The 17231-nt window shown below is 37.0% G+C and overlaps 1 protein-coding gene across 1 annotated transcript; it reads right to left on the bottom strand.

Moving 5' to 3' along the window:
* Positions 1–1219: 1219 nt before the first annotated feature.
* eif2a (eukaryotic translation initiation factor 2A) lies at positions 1220–17198 on the bottom strand. Its single transcript, XM_007257766.4, has 14 exons — positions 17135–17198; positions 15975–16044; positions 15822–15893; positions 14670–14788; positions 13445–13544; positions 13160–13242; positions 10917–10990; positions 10660–10804; positions 8771–8887; positions 6597–7171; positions 4560–4667; positions 3978–4109; positions 2977–3042; positions 1220–1798 (listed from the first exon to the last, which is right to left on the bottom strand). The coding sequence occupies exons 1-14, from the start codon at positions 17160–17162 to the stop codon at positions 1733–1735; spliced, it is 1755 nt and encodes a 584-aa protein (XP_007257828.3). The 5' UTR covers positions 17163–17198; the 3' UTR covers positions 1220–1732.
* Positions 17199–17231: the final 33 nt, after the last annotated feature.

Raw genomic sequence — 17231 nt, 5'->3', positions numbered from 1 at the left:
TGAATTATCTACTGTTTTTCGCTGAACTCCATGGTCCTCCGGTAATTTTAGGCCCGTCCAGACGGACATCTCTTAATTTAGTCACGTCTCGTTTAATAAAATAGCTTTTTGTCCACTGTTGCGCACTGTAAGAGATCTGCGTTAAAAACACAACAGCGAGTGGAAATGGAGGAGCTACTGAATGTGTGGTCACGTGATCGAGAAAGCCTAAAAACTCACTGCTCTTCCTGTTTTTTTAATTGCAGTCCGAATTCAAGAGTTTTATCACTGAGTAGAAGTGTGAAATATTTTTCACAGACGCCCCCCTGAGAAACTAATCCCGTCCGAATAGGGATTTAGGCAGTCATATTGTGCACAACCCCTGAGAGCGGCTTGCTTTGTTAGCTGTGAAACAAAAGGACCTTGAAGCCACACTTTAACAGCACTTGGGTTCTATAGTGCACTACCCCCCCCTCCCCAAAAATACATTTTTATAAAAGCCATAATGACTAAAAAAGTTCTATTAAAATGTTAATGTTGATAAATTTGGGATGCACTAGGCTCCTTGTTTCAGCTGCATATATGCCCATTGATAATGAATGCATTTCACATGTAAATATATTAAAGACAATGTAAATATATTAAAGAAACTTAGTTGGTCTGGAGTTTGTCTGGAGTTCTCTTGAGTCTCTGCACGGATCATCTTCATACTACTCTACATATGTCTGCTATGTTCTTGCTGGAGTGTGGGGGTGGGTGGTGGGGGCGTGTGCAGGTGTGATGCATCACATGATGAACCAATAGGGAGTCGGAATAGTATATGTTTATACTTCTCTACATCCAATCACAATCAGATTCACTCTATCTGGATGGAGAGATTTATCTGGATAGGGGTTTTATTGAACGATGAGAAGCCGGAATGAAAACCAGCTGAAATTAAATAGGAGTAACGAGGCTGTTTTATTAAAATGTAAGGAGTAGAAATTTCAGATAATTGTAAGGGTAAAAATAATTACTCCAGTATAGATAACCTACATTTCTACAATAGTAAGGTAATGAAGTTTTTGTACTTAGTCACTTGACAAATCTAATTTTATTGTATTTTATTTTTAAAATATTTTTAAAAGATATTATGTATAAAATGTGCTATTCAAACAAGCTTGCCTTTGCCTTTCAGATATTTAAAGAGGTTTATGAGTATGAATATGGTACAGTGAAGAAACAGAGGGGACACAAAGTATGTAAGTAGTTTGTAAGCAACCATTATTTATTTCTCTTTCTGATGGAAATTTAATCACTTAGCATTTTGGCAGCATGACGAACAAAAAAAACAACCCAAAGCAAAAACTTTTCTTTTTCCTCATTTTATCGAAACTAAACGGCATGCTCTTTTAATCTACATATGAGTCCAGATGGTGACGTGGGCACTGCAGTGAAGCTTCTTCACCTCCACTGGTTAAACTCCATGTGTAGAACAGCATAACCTGCCTCATAAACTGTACAGAACATTGCATAGCAATAATGCCTTTAGAGGTCCAGGCCATGATGTAGGTTCCAGCCTCACGTTTAAAGAGACAGAATGAATCGCAGCACGTCGGATTTCTTCTTTAAGGTGGGTTTTATGTTTGCAGATTTGATGGGGTTGTACTGAAACCAGTTTGTGATCTGATCTGGTTCAGCTTCTGGTTCCCGTTCACACACGGATCTGTGATGTTGTGATAGGATTGATATGTAATGAAAAGGTAAATGTCTGCTACAGCCCTAACTCTAGTTCCTCCAGTTCCTTCAGCAGCTGGGCCTCCTTCTGCATCTTCTCAAGCTGTGGGATAAAGTTAGAGACGGCATTATAAAATTAGGCACACTTAAAATCATTTAATTTTCCCAAAAAACAGCAGTGCGCCTTATAATCCGATGCTCCTTATGTATGAATTCTACCAGTCAGGTATTAAGAAGCAGTAAAATCACTCTGCTGAAGTACAGAGTTATACAGGAGTTTCACTTTAGGTCTCCAGCAGTATTAGCATTAGCCGCTAACCGCACTAAGCTCTAACCTTTTTGTCGGTCAGAGGTGAGTATTATCGGCCTGCTGCTAACCCCAGCTAGCACTGCTGGAGCAGCATTAGCATTACCCACTAACCGTTCTAATCACTAGCTTTTTTGCCGTTCAGAGGTAAGTATTGCTAAACCCGTCCAGTACTGCTGGAGCAGCATTAGCATTAGCCACTAACCGCACTACGTGCTAGCTCTTTCGCCATTTAGAGGTAAGTATTATCGGACTGTAGCCTGTGCATTTACCGTGATAAAACAACCAATGTTTTAGAAATCTAAGCTTACTTTAAATAAATGGAAGTGGTTTACTTACCCAAACAAACAGTTTCTGTAGAGAAATCTGTGTAAATTAACATACAGCGCTTGTTTGACTTTAAAAATAATGCGCCTATAATCCTTTGCGCCTTATGTATCAAAGTAGACCAGAAAATACAAGTTTCTTGATAGTGCCCCTTTATAACCCGGTTATACAGGGTTCTTGCACTATTTTAAAAGTAAAATTTAATGCTTTTTAAGACCTTTTTAAGACCTCAAAAATATAATTTAAGATCCAAAATTGTAGTCATATTTTTTTGGTAGAAAATAATTTATTGTATTGGAAGTAAAAACGTAAAAAATATGCAGCCTAAAATTATGTTATTGATTATAGTCTTAGTCAAGACTTATTTTGACCTTACAGGAAGCTAGCTCGCCGCTAACGTTAGCCGGCTCGCCGATGAAGTAAATATGTTAGCATGTTAACTAGCTAACTCGCCACTAATGTTAGCTAGCCCTCTGCTAACCTTAGCTAGTTCTTGTCTAATGTTAGCTAGCTCTTCGCTAACCTTAGTTCTCTTCCAGGTAATGTTAGCTAGCACAGCGCTAATGTTAGCTAGCTTTACAGTAACCTTAGGTTTTTCAATATTATAAACAAAGACATTATAATAAATCACATTTAAAGCACAGTACCTGATTTTTCTGCATCTGTTTGCCTGCTGCTTGCTGCTCCTTCAGCTCCTCAATTGCCCTAATTTTCTGTACCAAACACAAAGAACTGTGTTAAAATCTTAAGCAAACAGTAATCAACTGAAACAAAGATTAATTAATGATACAAATGAGCCCCTTTCTAAAATATATTCATACTGCATATCGACCCTTTCAAATTTTTGGGAGAAATCATTTCAGTTATTTTTTATTTATTTAAATTTATTGCACTAAATATGGATATTATTTTTTCAAGGGGAAAGGGAAGTAGAAATGTAATTAAATTATTTTTTTTAATTCTTTAAAAAAATAATTAGGACAAAAAGAATAGCTTTTTTCTTTTTTTTTCTCTCCCCAATTTAAACAGCCAATTACCCAACCCACTCATTAGGACTCCTCCATCACTATTACTAGCATCTATTTTGTATTTATTTAGCTATTTATCATATTTATTTTAATTGTTTGTTTGCAAATTAAATGCATTAAATATTCTGCACTTTAATTTTGTTGCTACATTACTTTATTTTTGTTATATTTCCTATTTTGTTTTATAGTTTATGAAACAGAAAGGTTTTTTAGATTTTTTAAATTTCTACTAAAATCTACTATTTTGTTGCAGTAGTATATTCTTAAACTTAATTAAAAAAAAGAAAATCCAGTGTTTTGTCCTATCACCAAGAATATCAATAATTGCAACGATATCGTGAAATATTGTAATGTCATTTTAGGGCCATGTCGCCCACCCCTAATAGATAGAATGCCTAAATAGGTAGAATTGCTTAAATAATAGAGCTATTTTCATTGGATAAAAAAATAAACTTTTCTTTTACTATTTCAAAACGTGTTTTAGGTGTTTTAGGGAGCAAACACATCAAAAGCAACTGTAGATGGAAGTAAAATACAGATAACAGAAATGATAGATAAAAGAGATTTATTTTTTTCATTATATATTTTTTAGTTTGGAGAGTACGATATTGAAGACCTACCTTTTTTAAGTTCTTAATCTTCTTGTCAGTTTCAGGGTCTCCAGATGTAGCAGAAACATTACTAGCAGAAGTCGACTCAGGCACTGTAGGAGCCTTGGTTTCCTCAGCCTTGGTTTCATCTGCCTTGGTTTCCTGTATCAATAAAGGAAAAATAATAAGGAAACATCATATATGAGCTTTAAAATAAAAGCCCTACGAAATAATCCAGAAGTCAAAACAGAGAAGTTTTTGGGACCTATTTTAGTAATCAACAGAAAAATACACCCTGCTTCGCTTAAAAAAGGAGCAAAATAAACAAATTCTCTTAATTAACCTGAAATAAACCAATCAGCGTCTCACTTTCCATTCCCTTTAAGAGCCAGATGTGCTCTGGCACACCCTTGCACACTCTAGTTCACCTCTGAAGTCGGAACTTGAAGTTGTGCACTTTAATTTAGTGTGACGTAAAGACTTTTAAACAAGGCCGTACGTTTAAACAAGGGTAAAATATTGAATAATAAGTTTTATCATAATTGAAAAAATGTAATACATTTAAGTAAAAAGTAAAAATCACTAAACAGTATAAAATAAAGCTTAATGAACCTGTTTTCCTGCTTTCTTAGCCTCTCGTTTCTTCTGGTTCCTCAGAGCTGTTTTAGACATGGGTTTCTCAGCACCAGGCTTCATGTTCTGTGGTGGTTCCTCTTCATGCTAGAAGTGAAAAAGGACATTTTAAGGTTTATAGTTACAGACTTCAAATATCATAATAAGTGTGTTTTTTGTCATACTACAGTTATCCTAAAATTAGATAAAAAAGATGAGATGGCTCTCTTTAATAGTTTCCTCTGTTGTACAGGATAAGTTCATCAGAGTTTCCAGCCTCAGAAACCACAAGTTAACAAACAGCTCCCCAGATAAGAGCACCTAAATGCTTCTTCACAGAGTATTCTGGTTTGTTTAACACTTTTAAGTTACTACATGATTCATTATGTGCTCCTTCATAGTCTGGATCATTTGCAATTTAAAAATGATAATTAAAAATATTGAATGAGAGGGTATGTCCAAATTTTTGACTGGTATTGTGTCATACCGTACACAATATAATATTGTGACACAGTAATATCATGTTTCAAAAAATGATGTCATGATAACAGCAGTATTATCTGGTATTTCTTTAATTATTTACTGTGAAGATTTAAATGTGTTGTTTGTATAAATTCTGATCTGCAGCTGTATACAGTGGCTTGCAAAAGTATTCATACCCCTTGAAATTGTATACACTTTGTCACCCTACAACCACAAACTTAAATATATGTTATTGAGATTTAACTGATAGACAAACACAAAGTAGCACATTATTGTGAAGTGGAACGAAAATGATACATGGTTTTCGTACAGCCACATTTCACTGCAGTTAAAGCTGCAAGACTTTTGGGGTTTATCTCAACCAGCTTTGCGCATCTAGAGACTAAGATGTTTGCCCATTCTTCTTTATAAAACAGCTCAAGCTCAGCCAGGTTGGATGAAGAGCATCAGTGAACAGCAGTTTTCATATCTTGGTAGGTTTGCAGGTGTAGAATACATTTTCAATTTTTGGATTATGGATTGTTAGACAGTGCTCCTTGGGATCCTCAAACCGTTTTATAACCTAACCCTGCTTTAAAATTCTTCTCAACAACTTTATCTCTGACCTGTCTGGTGAGTTCCTTGGTCTTTATGATGCTGTTTGTTTACTAGTGTTCTCTCTAACAAACCACTGAGGCCTTCACAGAACAGGTGTATTTATACTGAGACTAAATTATACACAGCTGAATTAACCCTATTAACTAATTTAGTGACTTCTGAAGACAGTTTATTGCACTGGATTTTATTTAGCGGGTTCAGAGTACTGAATACTTAGAGGGCTGAATACTTTTGCACATCACACTTCTCAGATTTTTATTTAACTCTCCTGTTAAGTTCATTTGTCAGGAACAGCAATGGTGTTCCAGGGTCATATTGACCCGTCGCATGTTTAATTATCCTAAAGATATAAAAAAAAAAAAAAAAAATCCTAACAAGCAGTGTGAATATTTTATTACTAACTTCATTACTAATTATTCTATTACTGTTGAAACGTCATTGAAATGTAACTTAGTTTTAGTAGTTGTTTTTGCAGGGGGTGGTTGCAAATATGTTAGATGAAACATTTTCATATTATATGTTGATTACCCTAATTAAGGCAAGCAGAAGAAGTTTCATACAAAAAAAAAATACTTTTAACTATTTTTACTAGATCTTCAAACTTTAAAATGGGTCAATTTGGCCCAGAACAAAACAAGAGGGTTAAAAAAAAAAAGTTTGAAAACCATGTTAATTTTCATTTCACTTCACAATTATGTGCTACTTTGCGTTGGTTTATCACTTGAAATCTTTATAAAATTCATTTACGTTTGTGGTTGTAAAGTGACAAAATATGAAAAAGTTCAAGGGGTATGAATACTTTTGCAAGCCACTTTATATTTTTTAAATGGATTAATTATTTTTCAGTGTTTTCTTAATATCAACCAGAATACTGATATCACTAAAACCCTGAAATGCTGCAGTATTATGTTAGGAGCATATCGCCCAGCCTTATTAAACAGCATCTCCTGCTCTCACCAGTTTGTAGCTGCTGGTTTCCGGTTTGTTCCGCAGGGCCGGGGGTCGGTAGACCTGGGCAGGTTTGGCCTCGGTGCTGCCGAGCTCGCTGGGCGCCGCCTGGTACTTCACCCCTTTCTCCGGGAACGTTCCTGCGGGAAACGGCTGCCACAGCACCTGCCACAGCTCCTTATCCGCCGGCGTGTCCTGCTTATACAGGACCGTCCCGGTGTAGTGCCAGACTTTGTAGCCGTTGCTGACCCGGAGCCGGGGCGAGCAGGTGGCCGTCACTATGTGCTCTCCGTCGGGGCACCAGGAGAAGAAGGTGGTGTCTGCAGCCTGGGGTTTAGATACCTGCTTATACTTCTTCACGTCCCACACCTCCATCTGCCCCCGCAGGTTCCCGAACCCGGCCAGGACCAGGATGTGTCCCTGCGGGCTGTAGAACGCAGCGTTTCGAGGACCCGTTCCGAAGTCAAACACGGGCTCACACTTCAGGTTGAAGACCGTGACCTTGGCTGGCATGAAGCCGTACACCACGCAGAACTCTGAGGAGTTAGGGTTCCAGCACACGTCGTAAATAGGGCCGTTCTTCGCTGTTTTGACATAATAAAAAAAGATAAATAGCTTAATAACTGGACAGTATTCAAACTGCAGCCTGTTTCTCTGCAGCCCCTGCTCTCCGATAGCTTTCTGAGATCCAGTAATTTTGTGCTTTTTGCCCAGCACTCTGTACAACGTCCATATCAGGGCAAATTTTGCACAGATAAATAAAAAGAACATTTATTTTTCCTACCGTTATCCAGGTCCAAAGTAGCTCCACACCTAATTTGCTCAAATCCGAAGAACTCTGACATTTAAAACGAGGCATTTATAACTTAAAAAGTGCACAAGGACCTTATTAAAAACCACTGTGTACATCCTATAGCGCTTCTTTGTAGCTCTGGGCCCCACCATCACTGTACTGATAATGACATAGACATGTAAATACATAGACTCAGCATAGCCTGCCTTCCTTGTGTAGCAGCCACTGTAAACAGCGTTTTTTAAAGTTATTAATGCCTTATTTTAAATGTCAGGGCTCTCCGGATTCTAGCAAAAAGGTGTGGAGCTACTTTGAGCTGGATAACGGTGTAAAAGTGATTTATCAGGGCAAATTATACCCCGTGTCACCCAGTCTGAAGGGTGTTTGGACAAACTGTTAAAAGTTCTGGATCTCTGAACGCTGTGGGAGAACGGAGGTGTGCTATTCATCAAAGGTAAGAACTTTTAATCATGTTTACTACAACAAAAGTACATTTTACACCAGAGTTCTCCTTTAATATAGAAATCTGCCAACGTCATATTTGTATCTGCAGCAAAATATGCCCCAATATTGCTGTTGTAAAGAGTGCTGGGCAAAAAGCACAACATTGCTAGATGTCAGAACGCTGTGGGAGAACGGAGGTGTGCTTTTCAACAAAGGTAAGTATTTTTTATCATGTTTTACTACACCCAAAGCCCATTTTACACTGGTGTTCTTATTTAAGCAGGTGTTTATAATGTGAGATTCAGGGTCTGAAAGCTAGGTATCGCTATGGCATAAACCCAATCTAAAATGCTCCTCATCTCCTTTCCTTCCTTCATTACGCCTAAATTAATATTCCTGAGCTTTTGGGAGAATATGGCAGCTCCAAAATAACAGAAAATAGACAGTGAATGCAGAAAATTTCAGGCATGTTGGGAAAATGACTATTTTTTAACTGAGTTTAGAGGGAAGTGTGTAATATGTCTAATATGTCAGGAATCAGTCGCCGTAATGAAGGAGTAAAATAATATTAGTAGACATTATAAAACGAAACATCAATGTGAAGAATCTTAGCAACACTTTCATGGATGAAGATAAAGTAACTTAATTAATTATGTGTAAATGATAGTAATCAAGAAAATGTATTATTATAAGTATAATATATTTCATTATTTGTTTTATTACAGCCTGTGGCCCGTGACTGCACATACATTTCTCATTCTGGCCCCCAACAAAAAAAAAAAAGTTTGGACACCCCTGCTGAGATATCTTCAAAATGGTAACTTAAAGGAAGTCAATGTAAAATGACTAATTCAAGGGTATTGGGAGCATTTCAACTGGTCCATTTTTATAATAATATTCTAATGTACATTTAAAGTACATTTACAACTGCCAGATTCGTACTTACGTAGCTGCACCACTGCACTTTCTCCGTTAGTGGAGAGATAGTGTAAAGTCTGCTCTCCGTAATACGACGCTCCAGTCTTATCCACCTCAGTGCTGGCCGTCACCAAAACTGCACTGGCTTTAGAGATAGATAGAGAGAAGAAAAAGAGGGGGAAAGAAAGAGAAGCTGTATTAAAAATCTCAAAACATTTATTTAGTACAGTATTTTTTGCACTATAAGGCGCACCGGATTGTAAGGCACATTATGCAACACTAGTAAGGAACAGGGGTGTCGCCATGTTTTCCTTCTAATTCAGCAGGTCTAACCGCTGGCAAGTCAAGCAAAGCTAAGCTAAGAAAACAAAACTAATTCTTAAAAAAAAAAAAACATTTTCTTTTAAAGTCAAGCGAGTGCTGGATGTTAATCTACACAGATTTCTGAAATCTGTTTATTTGGGTGGGTAAAGCACTTCCGTTTATTTACAGTAAGCTTAGATTTCCAGATTTCCACTAAGGCTAGCAACGGTTAGCAGCTAATGCCGCCTGACAGCGCTACACTGAGGAACCCTGAGTGTTCTGGTAAGCCAGGGCAATATTACTATTAGTGGTAATACTAATTTTATACTAATACTAATTACAACTAGTGGTTCATCCCATGTAGCTTGTTTTAACACAATAAACACACAGGACATAGACCTCTAAACAACAAAAGAGCTGCTTAGCGCAGTTAGCAGGTAATGCTAATGCTGCTCCAGCAGTGCTAGCCAGGGTTAGCAGCAGGCTACAATCCAATATACTCACCTCTAAATAGCGAAAAGGCTATCGCTTAGCATGGTTAGCGGCTAATGCTAATACCGCTCCAGTCTCGAGCCCTGGTGTTGGATAACTAAACTGAAACTCCTGTATAACTTCAGCAGAGTGGCTTTACTGCTCCTTAATACCTGACTGGCAGAATTTATACATAAGGAGCACCGGATTAAAGGATTTTAAGTGCGCTTTATAGTTCAATAAAATTCAATAATCTGTTTACTACTTTGGAAGACATTTTTGATTCTCAGATGCATCCTGATTCAGACATGGATGGTTCTAAATCAAATCACAAATGCCAAATCAATTCAGACGTGCCAGCATATAGCTACACAATTTGCGTAAAGGGTACGCATTTTGTTCTCGTTTTTGCATGCTTGTACGATTCCATGTTCTAAAGTACGAATGTCGATTGGTCTGCCATATTTGTCTGTCTAAGAGCGTCCATGGTTGCTTGCGCTGTTTATCAATGCTTTATCAAAGTTTTTAACCATTTTTTTCCATGCCTTCAAGGCAAATTTTTTATGACCATATGATTTTTAAAACATCAGTGCAGACATGCACAATAAAACCAAAAATCTAAATTGATTACAGTAGGCCTATAACTAATGTGATAAAAAAAAAACAGTTCTAAATGCAATGTTAACACAATCTTCAATAACAAAATGTGTGTTGAATCCTGAGAGCTCCATTGTGTCGGGCTAAATCATTGTATTTGGTCGTTTAAAATAGCTTTTCTTCATCGACAGATAAAAATAAATAAATAAATAAAATAAAAAAGACATTTGTAGATGCAAACTTCTATGACTTTTCCAAAACTTTGAGATTTTTATTTTTCCAAAACTTATCCAGGCCTGGAAATTGCTATTTTAAAATTCCATGACTTTTCCAGCTTTTTAATGACCTTATGAACCCTGACTAACGCTAATACAGCAATACCAATAATAATATCTAATATACCTATAGTAATATCTATAGAGCCATCTGCTACTTTCCTCCACACTTCATTTTCCTCCACACTTCATTTTCAGCATCGCTGTGCTGAAGACTCTCTCTTGCTCTCTTTCTCTCACACACACACACAGACACACACACTATCATTACCTTTTTTGTTCCACAGCATGTTCACTCTGTCAGCTTTAAAGAAGCTCTTGTTGGCCAGAGCTGAAGAGGGGCCGCTGAAGTTAGGGTACTGATAGAGCCGCACAAACGACGGAGCACCTTTACTTCCAGGAACATAGACAGAAACCTGAAGGAGGAGAGATAATAGAGCTTTAGGTCTGAATACAGGAGCTGGTGTGGAGCTGATCGTGTGTGTGTGGGGCTGATCAGAAGATTCAGTGATACCACAAGGTGAATACCTTGCTCGGCTGGTTTCCAGGAGACAGAGCGAATTCTGACACTTTCTGAAGATGAAGTTTGTTGGTGATCTTTTCTGTAGAGGACAAACACATTTATACAACAAATATATCACAGACTTCTACTCACTGACCTATCTCAAATAAATATAATATAAATGTACACTACCCTCACAAATATTAGTGTTTTAGTGTTCTATGTAAAGTGATTAGGTCTGCAACTGATGATTAATTGAGTATCGACTAATCTACAGATAATTTTTGTTGATTAGTCACGATCAGTGGCGTGCAGTGAATATAGTGGGTACCCCTTCTGCAACCACTCCCCCATACCCCCCCCACCCCGCCGCCGGCCGACCGACACATAGAAGATACACACAAAAACTCACCAGTCAGACGGCCTATTATTGTGAAAAAGTTTCACATTGAATGACAGCCTTTAAAAAGGCTTTTTAATGTGATGTGACACAATATCTGTTTCATTTACAGTCGCAATTCCATGAAAGTTCGCCAACTATTGAACTAATCCAGCATGTGCGCTGTTTTACACTAAGCAATGCGTAACCGCTTTAACACCAGCGCTGAGAAGGGGTTAGACAGCCATGGCCCCGCCCCCGTAGTGAAAACTATGAATCTGATTGGTTAGACTTACTTCGACTTTGCTAATAGATTCATTACTACACCCTTCTCAAAATCAGTAGAAGGGTCACGCAGACAGGTGGGGGCAGAAGCCATTTTAAAAAGCAGTTTTGATTGGTTAAAACCACTGTCAGTCAGATAAGAGTCCCGTAGCAACTGACAAACGCAGACTAATGCTTTAAATTAGTTGCTGTTTTTTTATTTTAGTTAATTTATAAAATAAATTCTTACACTTACAATAGCTTTGATATATATTTCCTGATTAAATATTATGTACTTATTTACATGCATTTATTGGTACCCCTTCTCAGAAGGGTTAGAAGGGCCTCACTGCACACCACTGGTCACGATTATTTTAATCATGCTCTTTGATTGTTCTTCCTATTGGTGAAGCTCATAATCCAGCGCATGTTTTACTTCATCTTCACAGCTAAACTTTTAGAGCCCTATAGAGATTCTACAGGATATTTTGATAGCTGACCTAAAGTACCTTGTAAAATTACAAAGGATATTATAGGCTGTATGATGTTATGTTGTTATTATAGTTAAATATGTTTTCAATGTAAATATTACCAGAATGTATATATTACTTTGAATTTTACCAATTAATCTCTTCTATTGTAAGTAAGTTTTTTGTAATAATTTTACTGAGGGGGGCTTGGACGCCGAGTGGTCCAGCAGTATAAAGTGCTGCCTCTATGATCAGGATATCGCTGGTTCAAATCCCATTCATGCAGCTTGCCATCAGCTGCTGGAGACCTAAGAGAGCGCAATTGTCCTTGCGCTCTCTGGGAGGGTACAGTAGATGACGCTCTTTCCGCTCATCATTCCTAGGGTGATGTGAATCAGCACAAGGTGTCTGTGAGCTGATTAATCAGAATTGAGTCGCTGTGCTTTCCTCCAAATGCGTGAAGTACCTCTGTAACCTGAGTTTTCAAGTTTGCAACTTTCTCATCAAACTGGGCTTGTTTGGTAGTCACAGGTAAAGGATGAAAGGATGGGGGTGGGGGTTTTATATTCATTGAGGCTGCCAAAAAGCTTTTATTGTGTTGTAAAAGTGTGTAGCAACCTTACATATTGTTAGTTTTAGACAAACTTGGGGCTAGATATTTTTAGTAGACCTGGCAACCCTGCTCTCATTGAACGTCTCTGATGAAGCTGCAATTTGTGGTAAACTTACTCTCTGCTTTTCTCCATCACTCCAGAGAAAACAGAAGCACTAAATGTGGGATTTAAACTCTGAGAATATGTGTAAATGTATATTAAAACGTATAATAACACAGTGAGTATGGGTGCTGTCTTTTCCCTTATCTAGGGTGTTTACACATTTTTAGAGAGCCAGAGAGAATGAGCTGATTGTGTGAGCTCATTACTTCTCCCACACATTGCTCTTTATCACATTTTATCAACAATAAACTTCCATGTCGACACATTTTAACACTCAATGTTGTCGCTTGTGTTGACTTATCATTGCATTATATTAGATTTATATTAATGACTGAATTATAGGACAATTTGGATCACAACAAATAATTATTTGATTTAAATGTATTTATTATCTGATGCATAACATGTTTTAAATTATATATAATGTTGCAAAGACTTACCAAAGTTGTTGTTCTCAAAGAAATGAAGTTCGTTGTTAACACATCTAACTGCAATGCTTTCATCATCAGCCCAACTCGGACACCTGTAAATACAGAATAACCACTATTTCAGTGTTTCAAGTTGTAACATTTTAGCTTTTAGCTTGAGATTATCTTGTGTTATTGCTTCTTTTGTATTAGTGACTTATTTTAACATGGTCTGTTTGTAATGTAGCTGTTGGATGCACAAAGAGAATATATAAAATATACAGAACTGTTATTATATTGTTAGTGTGAGTCACTCACCATCCCTGCGCTTTTTTCTGGTAGAAGGCTTTGATGCACTCTCCTGTTTGCAGATCCCAAAGCTGCAGGTTAGCATCACCCTGTGGGTTATCCTGGGTCTCTTAAAGGAATTAAAGGAATATGCCAATAATTATAACTTTTCTGGAGATGCGAATTTTATTTTACAGCAGGACTTGGCACACTGCCCACACTGCCAAAAGTATCAATTGGTCTTATACATCTATATAATATATGAGTTTCAAATTAAATAAAGTAACTAAAATGCCACATTCTAAAGTTAAGCTATGCATGTCATGTGAAGCAGTTTAAAACTGCGTTTCACACAATTCACTGATTAATGGACTTAGCTGGAGTGCCAGAACTTAATCAACTCATAATTAGCAGTACGTAATGCTCACAGATGCAATCAAATCCAACAGCAATTCAGCCTTTCCAGAAGATGTAAGGTTGTTACTCCTTATTAATTCCCTTGATTTGAGAAGAAAAGCTGGAGCTGCAGATATGATGCTGACTACTGATGAAATGAGCCAATCACAGCGCTCGCTTTCAGCACACCCTAATACTGTCCAGCCAATCACTGATTCCGCAAGCACAGATACATTGTTAAATGTGGATGTTTAAACTCCTGTTCATTTCAGAGAAAAAAGTAAATTTCTAAAATATCATGAAATATTTTTTATTTATTTTAATTCGTTTTAATTATCTCTTTTTTTATTTGTTCATAATAAGAGACAAAATACAGCTCTGAAATCTGCACTTAATAATGATGAGTTTCGTATTTTACCAAAATGAAAACCTCTGGAATATAATCAAGAGGAAGATGGATGAACACAAGCCATCAAACCAAACTGAACTGCTTGAATTTTTGCACCAGGAGTAAAGCAGCGTAAAGTTATCCAAAAGCAGTGTGTAAGACTGGTGGAGGAGAACATGATGCCAAGATGCATGAAAACTGTGATTAAAAATCAGGGTTATTCCACCAAATATTGATTTCTGAACTCTTAAAACTTGATTAATATAAACTTGTTTTCTTTGCATTATTTGAGGTCTGAAAGCTCTGTATCTTTTTGTTATTTCAGCCATTTCTCATTTTCTGTAAATAAATGCTCTAAATAAGAATATTTTTATTTCGAATTTGGGAGAAATGTTGTCTTTAGTTTATCGAATAAAACAACAATGTATCTATAAATAGCAAAATTATCACTAGGCAATAGATCATACTCACTGGTGTACTGCTTCCACGTAGCCAGAACTTTGTTCTGAGGAGAGAACTCCAGCATCGTTGCTTTCGGCAAATCAAAAGACTTCACCAAAGTCCCATTCGAGGCTTTAACCACATTGACCCTTTATAAAAGGAACAAACACACACAAATCACAAGCAGCAACCACATCTACAGTAGCAGTCTAAAGTTTGGACACACATTCTCACTCAATGTTTTGCTTTATTTAATTTACTGAACACATTGTGGATTAATGTTAAAGACATGAAATAAATTACCGAAAGGGACATATGCGTAATAACGTATTAAACAGTAAAAAAAGTGTTAATCCTCCACATTAATCCCCTGATCTAAACCTGATGAACTGAGATGGTGATTTGAGGTGATTTAATTGGGATGAGCTGGAGCTTCACAGCATAAAGGAAAATCAGCAATTATTGTTCAGCACCTCCAGTAACTCCTTCCTTCAAGACTCTGAGAAAACTATTCCAGGTGACTCTCCTTCATAAAGACACTGAGATTAAAATCTCACCAAGAGTGTGCAGATCTGTCCTCAAAGATACATGTGACACTTAGAAGAATCTAAATTATAAAACATATTCTGATTTTTTTAACACTTTTTTGTTGTATACAGAATAATTCAGCATGTGTTCCTGTACAGATTTAATATGGTCTATAATATTAACATTTACTATGTCTAAAAAATCAGGGTAGAAGAGGGGGTTTATGTGGGAGGGGTGGAAAGGGGTTAACGGGGGTTTAAAGAGGGGGTAAAAAATAAAGAAAACATGTGGGGAGGACTAGAAAGGAGAGAAGAATAAGGGAGGAGGAGGAGGAGATGAAGGGGAAGTAAGCTGAAGTAAGAAAAAAAAAACCTATAATTTCAGTGATTTTATACTGGATATTGTTTAGTTTAGTTTTTTTTTTTTTTACTTATTGGATGTGTCCAGTTTCTCTACCTTTCTGATTTATTTATTGTTTTTTCCTCTTTTCTCATTCCCTCAATTAAAATATTTGGAGGAAAAAATCAGAAAAAGACAGAAAACCCATTGAATGAGAAAATTGTCCAGACTTTTTTACTGGTACTGTACATTTATCCAAAGTTTAAACAAGCAAAACAAATGTAGATATCGAATATCTCTAAATTGTATACGTACTTATCCCCATTGCACCAGCCAAACAAGCTGCCGTCACTGCTGAAAGTGAAGAACCTGCTCTGCAGGGCATCTCTGAGGAACACAGACAGCATCTTTAGTTACAGTGGATCTAAATGTGCACAGGGGGTTTTAGTACAGTAAGTATTAACGTACCGTTGGAAACTTGTATTTTCCTCACAGTTTGGTGGTCCATGGAGCAGAAACGTCCCTTCTGACCCTCTCACTGTTGTGTGAGAAAATAGAAACCAGGTTATTCACACCGTCCTACTTCTAATAGGGTTCCTGTGTTCATATTCTCATACATCTTTTACAACATTATCAATGAGATGACTAATAATAAAATATACAGCCAGTGGTGTACAGTAACAAAATTAATAATTGGTTACTGTACTTACGTATGACCAATGAAAACCCAAAAAACAGTGTCCCAGAACATTTGAATATTATATAAGACCAATTGGTACATTTGCCAGTGTGGGCAGTGTGCCAAGTCCTGCTGGAAAATGAAATCCACATCTCCATATATGATATAACACAGTGGACCAACACCAGCAGATGACATGGCTCTCCAAACCATCACTGATCATGAGTTAAATTTGGAAATGAAGGGACCAGAGTCTGGAGGAAGAGTGGAGAGTGTTTTTCCAGAAAATCTTACAGCACTTCATGCTTCTTCCCTCTGCTGACATCTTTTATGGAGATGCAGATTTCATTTTCCAGCAGGACTTGGCATACTCTTTGTCATGGTGTTGCCTTCAGGTAAGAAGCCATTTTTTATGGTAATTACAGAATCCATTTCATTTTAATGTTATTTTTTATATAATATGATGTTATAAATAAATATGCGTCAATATGTAAAATAAGTATATTGTTTGTCTCAGAACAACATCGTGCTGTCAGACCTCTTTTTCTCATGCCACAGAGGGTTAAATAGACATTAAATGACATGGATGTATGTAAAAAAGTGAATTAATTCGTTATACATCTGTTCAGTTATAAACCTGAAGTCGGAAATCTGCTTTTTAGATTTCACCCGTTCCACCTTAAATGCTGCGTTAGTTATCTTACACTGTAGCAGCGGCTCCTGCACTAGCTACAGTGCAGCTGCTGCTCTTTTTAAGGTGGAACGGGTAATTCGAATAAGAACTAACTTCAGCCTCGTCTACTGTCGCTACACAAAAGACACTGATGTAAAAATGGAGTTTGGACGGAAACTAAACCCGCATTGGGCGTTGTATTAAAAACACAGTGTTATTAGGCTCGTAGAATTCAGTAAAAACCCGCGATTTAATAAGTTTAGATTGATTGTCTACCTGCTAAATGTGGTATAGGAGGCGCCATGCTGTCAGACGGATGTGATCATGACAAGAAGCGCCCACGTCATCTCCAGCCTTTTTTATTATTTATTTA

The sequence above is a fragment of the Astyanax mexicanus genome, chromosome 9, assembly GCF_023375975.1.
Source record: "Astyanax mexicanus isolate ESR-SI-001 chromosome 9, AstMex3_surface, whole genome shotgun sequence".
Taxonomy (NCBI): Eukaryota; Metazoa; Chordata; class Actinopteri; order Characiformes; family Acestrorhamphidae; genus Astyanax; species Astyanax mexicanus.
Note: the sequence above shows the minus strand (reverse complement) of the source record. Positions and strands in the feature narration are given on the sequence as shown.

Bases quoted from the DNA above. Each gene is read 5' to 3' on its own strand.
- eif2a (XM_007257766.4), bottom strand. From the start codon at position 17,162: ATGGCGCCTCCTATACCACATTTAGCAG. The intron at 10,805-10,916 runs GTATTCACCTTG...CTCCTCCTTCAG, and splicing joins CTGGAAACCAGCCGAGCAAG to GTTTCTGTCTATGTTCCTGG. The intron at 4,668-6,596 runs GTGAGAGCAGGA...TTTCACTTCTAG, and splicing joins AAACCAGCAGCTACAAACTG to CATGAAGAGGAACCACCACA.